Source organism: Melanostigma gelatinosum (assembly GCF_949748355.1).
Source record: "Melanostigma gelatinosum genome assembly, chromosome: 3".
Taxonomy (NCBI): Eukaryota; Metazoa; Chordata; class Actinopteri; order Perciformes; family Zoarcidae; genus Melanostigma; species Melanostigma gelatinosum.
Window position 1 is genome coordinate 9771937 of NC_136636.1, and position 15209 is coordinate 9787145.

General features: G+C 41.8%; 1 protein-coding gene across 1 annotated transcript; it reads left to right on the forward strand.

The window, feature by feature from the left end:
* Positions 1–11889: 11889 nt before the first annotated feature.
* Positions 11890–13877, forward strand: msx1a (muscle segment homeobox 1a). Its single transcript, XM_079266347.1, has 2 exons — positions 11890–12411; positions 12616–13877. Exons 1-2 carry the CDS (start codon positions 11979–11981, stop codon positions 13029–13031), a joined length of 849 nt encoding a protein of 282 aa, XP_079122473.1. The 5' UTR covers positions 11890–11978; the 3' UTR covers positions 13032–13877.
* The last annotated feature ends 1332 nt before the right edge of the window (positions 13878–15209 follow it).

Sequence of the window (15209 nt, forward strand, 5' to 3'; positions counted from 1 at the left end):
GGCTTCTATACAATTGCAGGATTTGACAAATGACTTATCCATCCTTCCTTGTCAGGTGAATGTAGTACCTTTGCCAGCAAATTGAATGAATCCATAAGAAGAGTGCTTCATCTTGTCCTCATCCTTGTGAAAGGAGCAGCGGAGGCGCCTCAATGGAGACAGTCACAAGTGGAGAGCGGAGTAAGTTATCATCTGTGTGAGCAGAGACACACAAGGTGGGAAACGATGTTCAGATGCTCCTGCAGTGATTTCTCTTAAACAGCAGACATGTCATACAGCACATTACCGAGCCACCAAGTCAGAAAACATAATTACTGTATTCCATTAACCATGTTCAGAACTAGTCTCTGCGATCCTGTTTACAGTCCGTGACACCAATCGTGGTATACCCAACAAATTGCTGCTATTAAAAGTAGATTGCGACACCCATAATGAGACCAGTGAGCACTCTGAGACATATCCAGCCTCACGCAATCCAATCAGAACAAAAACAAACATCTGAAGCGGCAAACTCATTAAACCGTCATCGCCTCAGACCCACACTTCAGTTTGAAACACTTCTTGATGACTGAACAAACAAATCCCAACATCTTTAGTGTTTGGCTTTTGGGGGGGGGGGGGCAGATTAGTAATCATATCTCTGTCCTGTTATTCTATGTCTGGGCTGGGAGGAGGAGGTGTGTGACGTGAAATACAGATGAAGGAGGGAGAGGGGTTGGTGGGCTTTTGCTGAAAACATAATTGGCATGGCCCCGGTGACACTGTCCGTCAGATTGTGCCGTGCCTCTCTGTGTGCATTCGCAGGGCCCCTGCGATGTTTCATTAAACAAGGAGCGGGGCCTCTGAGGAGATGTTTGTGCAGCCTTTGTGGCTCCACCACACAGCGAGGAGCGCGCCTCGCCAACGCGGCCCTATGCAACTTTAATTAGCTACGCAACCCCAGCTCATAATGAGTCTTACTACTCTGTGTGTGGGGGTTTTGCAATAGAACATTTCATTTATAATCCTTAAGGTTTCATTTCACGATGGGAAAAGGCTGATTGTCGACTGGGTTCTTTAATATACACAATGCTCATTGGTTTAGTTGCACTATGAGCTGACACACCAGTTGCTCTTTTGTTGTATTTCTGACGAAGTAGCTGCTCAACAAATGCTTTTTGCCCCCATAATTCTGGCACCTGTAGTATTCAACCACCACCAGTAACCACACAGGTGTCCCCAAATAAACCAGATTTGAAAAGGTGCGAAATGGAAACTGTTCATTGTGACTCACTGAGGAGAAATGCTGTTGGGGAGTGATTTGATCAGAAAGCAGAGCCAAAATTAAAGCATGCCTGAAATTCTCTGGGTCTTTACCACTTGGTATACTCGCTAAACTGCTTTCAACTTCCCCGAAGAGTTTCAGGCCATGTGAGCTGAATGGCATGACGTTAGACGAAACGAAGCACGGTTATATAAAAGTTATTCAACGATGCCGTCTGACTTTGATTTTCATCACCTGGTCAGCGCAATCATAACTCTGAAAGCCTGCCTTCCTGTAAAACATCTGAACCAGTTGAAGCAAAATACAATAAAGTGCAACCAAATCTGCATGTCTCTAAATAATCACTTCAGCGTTTGTAATCGTGTGCGCAGTAAGAGTAAACTACCATCTGTTGGAAACAAGACCAATTACACAACGGTTACACATATGACAGAAAACATAAACCGAGATCCAGTTGTGCTTAAAAGGACTGAGGCTCCTGGTCACAGCCCTCAACTTCAACAAAGATAACCATCAGAGATATTGAATAAGGGGGATGTGAAGATAATATGAAGCATGCAAGCCAGAGGAATCCACGCTGCCTTATAAGGTCTCAAGTGGAGCAGCGAGGGCAAAGGGGTTAGTGAGGGCACAAAATGGTGGACAGCACCAGCTCATCATCCATAGGGGGAAAAAGATGTTGTCCACGAAAGTGGACCTAAGAGAAGTTTAATAAATCATATCACATCCAAAAGAGATTCCATTATGAGTCACTCGTCTCCCGTCTGGATCTAACGATTCGACGTGAAGCCAACTTTTCTTCAACTCTTCATTTCAAAAAGGGGTCAGCATTGGAGTCGATAGCCCTTTCTGAATTACCCATAATTCCACCATTCAAGCGGCTCTCAGTATTTTCCACCAAGCCATCCAATCCTGCCCTCTTACACTGCAGTTAAAAGCCAGATCCATCACTAAATAGCACACTTGTAGGTCTTACTATGCTCATCTGTCCATCAAGTGAAATGTAATAATCATATTTGGGTAACTCACCCTCATAATTCCCATACACTCAACAGAAGCTAAATATATACCTCTTCAGCTGGCTCCACACGTCCAGTTGTGTCTGCTAGCAATTAGTATGTAGGTTTGTGCGACTCCATTGTTTGGACTGCCGACCTCTCAGAGAGATAATGAACCATAATCGTTGAGTGACGCTGTAATTGTCAAGGTGTATGGTGACACGACAGCCGACGCAATTACCCTACTTTTGACATCAATGCTCTCATTAAATGATGTCATTGAAACATGACACGTTGCACATACATACACACCCAGCCAGCCAAACACACATACACAATGAACACAGACTGTGAAAGGGTTTACAGATATCTATACATGCACAAAAAATGTTTTTAAATTGTATTGTTTTCTAAAGTCAACAGATTACAAACATCTGCTTTGCAATTAAGTTACAATTTGCAGTAAAATTGTATTTATTTTTTTGCAATAAGATTATTGGAGTTCAGGTGACAAACTAATTCTTACTTGTTGCCTATACCTTATTTTGTTGCTCTGTTTGCGATATATAATATAAAAATTTCCCTCAAATTATCACTATTTTGTAATCAAATAAAGCACAGAACTTTTTTTTCCTTCCAGAAATTATTTTTCAGAATCAGTGCAACTTGAAATTGTGCGTCCATCTCACTTTGCAAGTAGTCAAGCTGTTCAGGATGAAGAGCAAAGGTGTACCTTTTGCTTTTTCAGTCACCTCTGTGACCCTTAACCCGTACAAAGTGACTGTAATATTCATTTCTGTTTTCACTTAAATGTGGCTTAGAACTTCATTTACAAGGTGCCTGTGCAAAGCGTACAAAAGTATTTATTTTATTAAGTGCTAGCAACTGGTGTTTTAGTCACCACTTAAATATATGCTGTAAAAATGTGTCAAGCAAATAGCTTGTTACTGTTTTATTGTCGCACCTAACACTATTCATCCAAATCTCTCTTCACCACTGCAGTCTGAAGAAACTAAAATATGAAGCTCTAATAATAACTCGACAGCCTTCAATAACACAAACAGAAAGTTACTTTGTTTTTCCTGTCATATAACTATATTGATGAATATTTTCTTAGAAACAGATACACGCTTTACAAACACGCACACACACACACACACACACTGACTCACAAACAAGCAAAAGGCCATGACCATAAATAAACACAAGAATTTGTAAGGTTGACTTTTGCAATTAGGACTGCAAGGGAAAATATATCTGTGAGAAACATTTTAATGAGCGTCTGCTAAGCAGCCGTGCTCTCTAAAAAGAGCACCCCAATAACGGTTCATCACTCAAAAACTGATGTAGAGAAAATTCTTGAGTGTGTGAGATATTTCACCGTGTCCAGTGATGGCTCACTAAAGAGCCTCGGGCGTCATAAAACCTGAAGGCAATTAAAAGAGGTTATTTTTCACCCCCGTATCTAAATTCTGTAGCAATTAATCTGCCCAATTTGATTACGAACGGCACAAATTAAACAATAAAGACCTGTCTAATGAGGGATTAATTATGGGTAGCAGGAGGGGAGTGGGACAGAGGCAACAGCCATACCTCAGTGTCTCCTGCAGACAGCACAGGGCAATAAGGAAGACGGAGAGGCTCCTCGTCCATGTGGTCCCGCGCTGATAGGGCCCCCCTCATCACAGCTCAGTAGATCCACAGCCCATGGAGCCCATAAACGGGTGGGCCATAATTGAAAGTGCCAAAATCAATAGCGTTGACAGGCCTTAATTCAATTAAATATGTCTCCCATAGGAGAGGGGTGGGGTTGCGGAAGGAGGTGGGTACAAGTGCTGTTGCCCGAGTGAGCTCACTGCTTGAGGGGCAGTGACTGAAGGGGCATATTTGGTGTGTATGTGCCAGTGTGTGTGTGTGTGACAACACCCTTAAATGGCAAATGATTTTTGTCATAATGTGACATGCTATGACGTCATTAAAACAGACACTGACTGTAGTGACCTAGTGAAGATGACCGTTTTAAACGCGTGTTTTTATAAGTCACTTATTTCTGCTGACCTCCGAATACAAACAGCGTAACGCCATGCCGTGGGTCGTGCCAAACGACAGGCAACACAATGCAATTTAACTCGAGCGGTCACTTTAAGGCGTGTGACAGGCAGAGGTTCAGTATACTGTTGGTGAGCTCATTCAGCCATTTACTGGGCAGGTTTCTTCAACATCCAGTGCAATAAGGTTTCATTGCGCTACCCAATATGCTACAGAAGCCACCACAAAGAAGTACCTTGCAAACAAAATATAACTTTAACACATTGACGTTGGACAGACATAACTTGAAAAGGTCTTATGAGGTTGATCGGACTACTCCTTTAGAACCTTTGAATCTAACCAATTCATTTGTTAAGTATTACTTTGTGTGACTGACGAAAGGGCAATACGACTTCTGGTTTGTTCGACTTTTGGCCCTCTTGATTACGGATTAGCTCACAACAAACAAAGGGGATGTACCCTACAGTCCTGAATTCCTGCTGCAGACTGCTCGATGTGGGGTTCGCCACTCGGCCCATTACACCCAGAGGATCTCCTGTTGTCTTAAGGCTGATCCATGCTGGCCACAGGGAAACATGGAGAGGCAAAGGACATCACCTGTATAAAAAGCCCAACTCCTCATCATTTCAGGCTTTTCCCACATTTAAAGGATTAGGCAGCGAGAGTCAGCAAAGTTTCACTAACAGAGTGTTCCAGAGGCAGGCGGAGGACAGGGGTGGGTTAGATGAGATGGTGACGGGGGGCTACGAGAAGCTCGACCCCCTCTGGATAAACTTGAGTTGCAGACTGTTGAGACTTGTGAGATTAGGATGGAGCCAAGTCTGCTACGCTGTGATCTGAAGGACAGGGCACGCAGCGGCTCGCCGTCCACTGTGCAACTTCCCAGACAAACCCCCTGATTCCACCCCCCTTTGTTGTTTTGCTTTGCTTTTCTTTGGCCAGATCTAAAGCGGGAGGGAACCGCCCGAAATGATGGGCTTAATGTTTTTGTGAAGGATGGTTTATGTACATGGTGTCACTGGAAGGGCAAGGCAGAGATTTTGCAGTGATATTTTAAAATGGCTGAACCACACACCACTGTATAAATCTTTATGATTGCATTTCAAATCCTGTCTTTTTTATCTGATGTCAGTTCCCACAGAGTTAATTCCCAACACAATTACCTCAAGTTATTTATTCTTGCCTATCTTGATGAAAATGGGAAATGATTACAGTTTTCCGAGGGGAAAATTGATCTATTGGAGATGGAAAATATTTTTAGTAGAAAGAAAAGGTATCTTTTTAAACATAGCAACTTATAATTATGGTTATAAATACGGTTAATTACTGTGTGAAATCCTGCTTGATATTGTCAAATAGATTATATTCATTCAATTAGCGGAAACGATTTTTAGAAAGTATGAAATCAACCAAATTGAAGGATATCGATCTACAACATTTTTGATAATTACTCCACAACACCAATAATGACAACATTTATAGTAATAATAAAGATGGTGACACACTGGTATACTTGTTACTGTGGTTGCAGCAGTATTTCTGTTCTAAAATAAGACTGAACATGTTTTCATTATTCCTGCAATTTGTTTTGAGCGCTGGGGAATATGGGTGACAGCGTTTTGATGCTCCACATCATTTACTTCATCATAAAGCATCTTTTTGAATCTCTGCATACCCGATCATAGAAATGATTTGTTGCTGAATCTATTGCTTGTTATGCGCTTATTAAGCATTTCATTTAAGACTCTGTATAGTTTCTAATCAACAAGCGCACTCGCTTTTGAAAAAGCCAAATGATCGACTTATCAAAATAAATCCCATGATTTGTCATTAGTTAATCAGTCCATTTAGATGGCCCATATCATATTACCCAGGCCAGTGATTTGCAAATGATTTTAGTATGCTTCCTGTTTAATGGCGTGTAAGAAATAAAGGGGCTATAATTCAATTTCACACCAATACCTCGGGTAATTGAGATGTCTTTGATTGAACGGTGAAATGTTGTAAATGTAAAAGCTGCAGTTTTATCTAAGTTTTACAGAGGAGTGAACGGCGGGCAGAAACACTGATACCGCCGCTCACACCATGGAATTATTTTGATTTTAAAGTCATGCAGAGGTCAGGGTGTGAGGGATAGTGATCCTCATCTGACTGAAGCAGTGCGCGCGCCTGTGCGCCTGTGTGTGTGGGTGTGTGTGTGTGTGTGTGTGTGTGTGTGCGTGTGCGCGTGTGTGTGTATGTGTGGGGCTGAATCACGGAAGGGAAAAACATAATATTGTACGCGATACAGACTGCTTTCCAAATAAACATAATATAAATAAATGTTTTTTACAGCCTGGAGTAGAAATTAACTTGAATAAGGAACATGGATCTCACTCTAATCATAATCATCATAATCATAATCATAAAAATAAAATAATTATTAGTATTTATATTAATTATTATAATAACAATTATTATTATTATAAATAGGCCTGCTAATAATGTGTAAAACTGAATGGCATAATGTGAATATGTAGCTAATTTTAGCCAGAATTAAGCAGATCTTATTTTGAAATGTTGTTTTAAAACCAACAAAAAATAAAGTAATGTAAAACAACAACGTTACTCATCTTTTAAGAAGTTCACATCACTTGAATGCAGTTATAGTTTATGTCTAATAATTGGGAATGGGATTAGGCAAGTCCCGTGTGATTTTCATCCAAAAATATATAGTTATTTTGGATGCAGATTGAAAATGCTGAAGCACATAGTCAGTCCAATGACCCACTGGTTTTAGAACAATAAAGAGTAAAATGATGATAACACACCATTGTACTGAAAATAAGTACCCAAATGTGCCACATTCATTCGATGTAATTATTCTCATTATTTACCTGGTGATTACCTTGAATGATATTTTTCCGGTGAACTAATTCAGTGACACTGAAGTGGTTTTCATTTAGCGCAGTATTATTTCAAGAAGTAATCAGGACACTCGTGTGACGCAGTCTGCAGAGGCATTAGATTGTCATGATATAAATATTTTCTTGCAGACAATAGATCATTATGCATCATTTCCGAGATATTTTGAAGCGATGGCAAGTAATTATTTTGAGAAACTCCTAACAAAATGACCCCCCCCCCCCCCCCCCCCCCCCCCCCCCCGCAAGGCTGGCGACAGCGCCTTTTTTGTGAACCGCACGAGGGTTTTTATCATCACCGTGGGACACATTCATTCTGCCTGTCAGCCGGGGGAAAGGTGCGGGAGATGAATGGGGAATAAAGTTCACTAAGCGGTGGATCTGATTGACTTACAGACGTAATAGTTCGCAAAAAAACATCTATTTATGCTTCTTCTCTTTATTCAAGCAGCATGCAGTCGTTTAGTCGCCGAAGCTTCGGATGCATTCATCATCGTCATACGGCATGCCTTCACATTTGGAGTCTGTTTCTTCTCTGAGCTGCTGTTTTCCTGTTCACCAGGTTTTGGAGGAGTTCACGAGCTGCTTTAGATTCAACTATTTCTAAATTCTCTCTGAAACATGAATACAATTTCATGTTGAATGTTTTTACGAAATATGCATTTGGGACTATACATGTTAAATTGTTAACTTTTTATTTTCACGTTAATTATGAGCAGTTGCCACTAAATTATAATAACCGGTATTACAACATTTGAGTTATATATAGACTTTGTATTACATTATTATTACTGATAACAATAATAATACGTTTGTTTTTATTCTAAAGCTTAAACTTCAATAATTATTTATGTTAATGTCTCTGCAGGTTTTATGGTTTTTATTATCAGACGTTTAAAAAAATGCCACACACTTCTTTTATTTTACATATTTAGGATGTTTTAACTGTTTATGTTTAATGATAATATCAAATGATCATTCATTTTATTTTCAATGCAAAGCTGTTTAAAAATGCAATGCCTAATGTTCTGCTGTGTGGCTGCAGTATTTAATTAAACCCGTTCTAAAAAGGTATTCAAACGTGCATTGCTTTTGTGGTGGGATGAACGAAACGTAAGCTGACTTGGTGATGACTTTTGGACTTTTGGACTCATACACCTGCCAAATGGACTGAAGCACAGCCGGAGGACCCGCGAGCCAGAGTGTGAATTGCATGTCGAGGCTTAAATGACCGTGAGGCATTGTTGCTAACTGGCAGCAAAGTGCTCTGATCCGCCTGATTGCGCTAATTGCTTTGAAATAAGATACATTATGTATAATTATGGAGACCTGGGATTGGACTGCCGGCTGTTTTCTCTCATCTCTCCGAGTTGCTCTAAAGTTGCCTTCAAATGAACTTAAAATCTCCCAAATGCTGATCTGATTATTCCAGATATTTCTGTGATCTCACATTTAGTCACATGGATTTCACTTAATCAGACAATATCTCTTTTGAAATAAAATTTGAAAATAGCAAATTTTACCATCAATTTAAAATGTGATGTGAGTCATATACTCGCGTGCGTCATTGTCCCCAGACGAAAGTAATTTACTTGCACCAAGTGCAAATATGTTGCGTGAAAATGCCTTTTGACGTCGAAACTCCCTTTTATGTCTTTACAGTCTAAATAGACAGACCTTGCATGAAAGGGGTTAAGACAACTTTGAGAGGGGGCAACAATGGGTCTTTGTCTGGAGTCCCTGCCTCCTGACTGGGAATCAAAGTAGTTTATAAAGTTACACAAAGGCCCGATGAGCCTTACAGTTGTTTTGTACCTCAGCTCGGCCCTCATTTGTTGCCTCGGGATTTAAATGAAACGTTATGGTAATCGTCTTCTCCATGGACCATCAGTCTCCTCAAAAGGCCACTGTTTGGGATGCTAATTGCCACTAACATTGTTTTCCAGCACCACCGTCCCTCTGTTCACAAGCCCAATAAACTGCAACAACCGAGGCCCACAATCTGGTTAAATGTTCATTCAAATCAGCTTTAGGGCGAGATCATATTTAAATCATCTGCTGCATGATGAAAAGTAAGAAAAACGGTGGCGTGTGAAAGCATACACCATCAATAAGTATTATTATTTGTCAACTTCAGCATCATTATGTCCTCGGACTATAATCATCGAATCAGAAAACACTCTCGTCTAACAATAACCTATAATGACGTTTCATAACCAACCAACAAGTGATTTATGAGTTTCTGTACAAGTACACTTCAGCAGGAGAAATTAGCTGTAGGCGTTGTTGCGTTAACAAACAGCACGCGTTAATGCGTCTCGCGTGTGCCCATTTGTGTTAACGCAGACTCGTTCAACGAGTCGGTGTTGGCGAACGGGTTAAGTGCTTGAGCCTCAAGCAGCAGAGACTTCAGACGGACGCAGAAGCCCGGAGACTCCGGTGACTTCAAAGCTGTCGGAGCAGTGACACTCGTTCCAGGTTCGAGGCTTTAAGTGTTTCCAAACACAACGCAGCTGCACGCGGAGGCCCTGCTTTACCTGCGCACACAGGATGTGCTGCCGAAAGGAAATGATGAATTAAGACTTGTGCCTTACGATTTAAGAAACCAACTGGAACCAGGTTGTCTGTTGTAACATGCAAAACAACAACTGTCAAGGGGGGGGGGGGGGGGGGGCACCTGTGGCTGCAATTTAAATATCAATGTGGCAACCGGATCTTACTCTGTTGTTCAATAAATATGTTCTAATAATTGTAACATTATTTGTACCAGTGATTAAAACAATAACTATTCAAATACCCATTTATTTTTAATTTTATTCCACTTCCCCTAAAATCACCACACTAAAAGACCGAATAGCAAATGATTTACCTTATCGTGTCGTCTTTATCGCTCGTGCATGCAAAACAGAAGCCCTGTGTCACCTTGAATGCTAATTGCAATGTTCAAGTGAAGGAAGCCATTTCAACCACGACTAGAGTGCACCACAACAAGTTCAAACTGAATGGGGCTGAGGTCGGTGGTACTCATGTGGTCCTGGAGAGGCTTTTTTAAAATGTCCCTTGGTGAAGTTATGGCACAGGGACAGATAGATTATGAGGATGATTGGTTTGAGGTCTCACAATCCCCACTGTATTTAACGCCTCGCATGCTCCCGCACAAAGTAACAACAAACGCCTCCTCGGACGGGGATCTGCGGTTCTAATGTGTATCTTGGGAAGCACTTGCACCGAGGAATCCTTTTCAGTAAGAAACTCTCTGGGAGTAACTAGTGGGCGCTGACCTTTTTCTTCAGAGGAGCCTACTATTACGCCGACTCGAGCGCTCATTTGAATGGATGGAAATGGCGTGCGATCGGCTGAGAAAAAGCTAATTTTTCCGGCTGAATGGCTCGAGTGTCCCTGGGCTAGGGCGGGTAGAGGAGGAGGCGGTGCCGCGCTCTCGGTGCGGGTTGAACTTTTTCAATAGTTTCCCTCGAGCCGAGCGCTTTGATCCGGGCACTGCTGGCGCCTAAAAACAACATAACTTGTCTGCCCATTAGGGTGACTGACAAATCGTGACAGATTGTTTATGCTTGGCAATTAGCGACGCAGACGCTTTCCCAAGAACTGACTCGGCAGCAAACAAAATAAAGGTGATCTATTTTCACGTCTTTACTCTAAGATTTTACTTTAAGATTTGTAAATTTCAAATTTTAAGCTGCAACATTTTTTAACATGACCTCAAACTTTACGCAATACTTCTCAATGCTACATGATATATATATATATATATATATATATATATATATATATATATATATATATATATATATATATATATATATATATATATATATATATATATATATATATATATATATATATATATATATATATATATATATATATATATATATGTGGTAGCTATATTCCCTGCAAGCTATATGGCAATAAAAAGACCCTGACTGCAGATAATGAGAAGGTACAGCAAGGTAAATCAATGACAGTCCTGGGTTAAATCTCTCCTTGGCTCCACGCTGCCTCCTCCCCCTTGCCCCCGACTCCACATCATTTTTGACTTTAATGGATGTAGTCAAAGGGGGAAAATCCTGGTGATCCCTCCCCCAAGCCCGATAATTATCCCTAAATGACTGCGAAGGCCTGTGTGTTTCAATCTGATTAGAGCCCCGCAGCCATCCACAAACAGCGCGCTGCAAGAGGTTCATCACATAAAGGGGGAGCAGTAAACTGTTGTGCAACATTTAAGACTCTCTCCAGCAGTTTTAGCACATGGCCAAAACCAATCATCACATCGGGTGGATGTGATGAAAGCAGGTCAAAATGTTTGGGACAGAGAAGTTATCAAAGATGGAATAGACATGAGTAATAATAAATAATGCACAACGGTGCTATAACATGTCAATAACTTGGTGGGATAGGGTCCTATAACATCATTTTTGTTGGATTGAGTCTTGATGAAACATGGCCCATTTAGAGTTTGTTGTGTTTATGTTTATTTGAAGTTGCTTGTTTAAAAAAAAAAAAAAAAGTAACTTGTTAACTTCCCCACTCAGATTTTTTTTTGTCCATGCAGGACCAGCCCATCTCGGTCCTGATTGGCTGACTCTCTCCCCAAGCCTGCCTTATTATAGCCTGCACTCCAATTCGGTCACATAAACATGAGGATACCGTCACCTTAGGGCGCACCGCAATAACTTTGTGTAACCCTCTCTGCTGCACTCACGAGAGCCAACTCGTCACCTCACCCGTGCCGGTCGGACCTGTATGGCCCCATCGATCGCCATGTCAGCTTTGACCGCTGGTTTTAAAATTGAAGACCTTCCTCCCCGCTCGGTTCTCGTCAGCAGAGGCGAGATGCATACCAGTCTGAGCCCCGCAGAGGAGCCCGTGAAGCCCAAAGTTGCTATTTTGCCGTTCAGCGTCGAGGCACTGATGGCTGACAGGAAACCCAGCAGAGAGGCGGTATCCCCCGGTGCCCCGTCCGTTCCCGGGACGTCCCATGCGCTGGTAAAAGGCGTAAGGATGGGTTCTTTCGGTAGTCTGGATACCTCAGTTCCTGTTTTATCCATGAGCTCCTCGTTTTCAGTGGGCGACATCATGAACATGCCAGACGACGTGTTGATTAAACCCGAGAGCCCGGACAGTAACGAGAGGACTTCATGGCTACATAGTCCTCGTTTTTCTCCAACACCTCCACGTAAGTTTGGTGTCCGAAATAAAAGTTATTTAAAATTACAAAATCTGTGCAATGTTATACTCCAGTTTGGACTTTAATGTGATTTATTTCTTCGTCGACGTGCTTTTATAATATGATAACTCGATTCAGTGTATTTGTCTTGTTTGGATTTGGCACTGCATTGCAAACCAGTGTTTTCAATTAAAGTGTTTTGTTCGCCTACAGGAAGGTTGAGTCCTCCTGCCTGTCCTCTGCGAAAACACAAGACGAACAGAAAGCCCCGGACCCCTTTCACGACCTCCCAGCTGCTGGCCCTGGAGAGGAAGTTCCGCCAGAAGCAGTACCTTTCTATCGCCGAGCGCGCAGAGTTCTCCAGCTCTCTCAACTTGACGGAGACCCAGGTCAAAATCTGGTTTCAGAACAGAAGAGCCAAAGCCAAGCGGCTGCAGGAGGCAGAACTTGAAAAACTGAAAATGGCAGCTAAGCCTATGCTGCCTCCAGCTTTCGGGATTTCCTTTCCTCTCGGTGCGCACGTCCCCGCGTCATATGGGTCGCACCCGTTCCATAGGCACTCGCTGCCGGTTTCCCCCATGGGACTGTACGCCGCTCACGTCGGATACAGCATGTACCACCTTGCTTGAGGGACGTAAGGACGAGGGGCACGCGCAGTGGGACACAAGGGGGTTTAGACTACTTTCTGAGGGCCCCGAGCGAGGGGGGCCCTTCGGACAGGTGAGGCGACACTACATACTAAATGAAGAGGCATGCTGGCACAGAGCTCACCGTCACACCTTGACAGGGGGGCCAGAGCCTCCAAATAGACCCCCTTCTGAGGACCTTGAAGTTTATCCACTTCTCTTCACCTCGCCAGTAAGTTCACACACTGCGAAATAATCCAACTTTATAGTCATTTATTCTTGAGTCTTAATTAAATGTCGACTAAATTATGAAGCCAATCAAGAACGTATTGAGAGAAATGTTATTTCATAGAATAATCTGACCGTGAGACTTAATGACTTTGAAGTGGACATTTTTGCGGTGCAGTGGTGGAAAACAATTTAGTATCCTGAATAGACTCAAGGGGACCAGACTGAGTGCGTGTCAAAGATAGTTTCCCTTTAACCTTCATCAGTCAGGTAAAAAGGTTCGTAAACCAGCTTCTACGTGAGGCAGAAACTATTTCGCAGCTTCACATTTTGCACCAACACACTTATGTTGGGCTGTCATCGCATCAGTGCACTGCAAAAAACTAATTTTTTTGCATTATGGGTAACTTGTGGGTTACTGAATCCAGTGTCAATGAATGCTCTTTGTGAATTTGGAGAACCACCGCATTTGTTTTTATAACAGCACTGTCTGTTGTTGGAATGATTCCCTTCGAAAGGGATATGTGTACTGTAAAATAATGTATATTTGAAGAATATCCTCATTTTTATTGTGAATATATTTGTGACATAACTTAACAATAAATTGTTTATTCTTTTTCATTCAGCAGTTGTTCGTTTTGACTTGCATGGTGCCTGGAGACTTTCATTTTACAACTATTTTTTTACAAAGCAGCAGGAGAAACTATCCCTTTAAATGACATGTTCACATTTTGAATGAGAACTTCAGGTAACACTGAGTATTTTACAATAATTCTGTACCTGTTTTTACGAGGAAGTGTGTGCCTGTTGTGTAACTTGTTGGATGTAGCATCTTGAGACAAAGCCATGGGCAAAAGCTGAAGTGATAACTATCATCAGGCCTGTAACAGCGTGTTAAAATAGAAAATCGCTAAATTGGTCAGCATTTATATCACATTATGCTTTAAGGAATGCCATCGAGGAGTCTGAAGGCTTTCTGTGACCCACGCCACAACAACATTGACAATATAATGTCCACATTTCTTCAGTCCAAACACATGCAGTGCTGGTGTGCAGCGTGCATTTAACCTGGTAACATATCATTTGGAGGAACGTAATGCTACAGCTGTTGCCTATTGCTTTGAGACAACGAACCTAGATGTTGTTGGCGCCAGAAGAATTTAGGGGGTGGCGATGTGGGGGGGAGTTGTGCGTACTTCAGAACACACCGATAAATACTGGAGATTGCTTCTCTGGGTTAAATTGCTTGTAAACTATCCACTAGAGTTCCATTATGGAGTGTTTAGGGTGTAAACGGAGCCAGGTGACATCCCATTATGGAGAAGACAGGGTGTTAGAGCCCATGTGTACAAACATATTACCTTACTTGCGCACATAAAGCAAATATTTCATCCTTCAGAAGATCTCTCATTTTCTGCCATCAGGAAGACTTCAATGACAAAACAGGGATCCGATATAGGGAGAAAATGACAGACCACTCCAAAGCGCTTTTAAAGGCTTTCTGTTGAGTTCTCATGCCATTCAGGCAGGGGTTAAATTGCAGTAAAATAATTGCTGTAATGAGCAAAGGCAATCTGCCGCAGACGGAGGCCGGCTCCAGCGAGGCTGTAGCTCCAGGCAAGGCGGAACTTTTATCATTCCTAAAATGTCAACGGGGGACTGGGACGGGCAACACTTCTCCTCTTTGCGCTGCGATTTCCCAAGCTGCTGTCCTAAACTGATTTATTCTAATACACACACATACACACGCACACACTTACTCACACACACTTCTACTCACACACTTGTTGTAGCCTATAAAATGAATTTCAACTCTGTGTTTTCTGATCTGTTTACATTACTTGTTGGTGGATTTTGTTTTATTTATCTTTAATTATATTTTCCTCTCACCATCTACCCTCCATTATACCCACGAGACATGAATTGATACATGAATCCCTGACAATAGGTTTA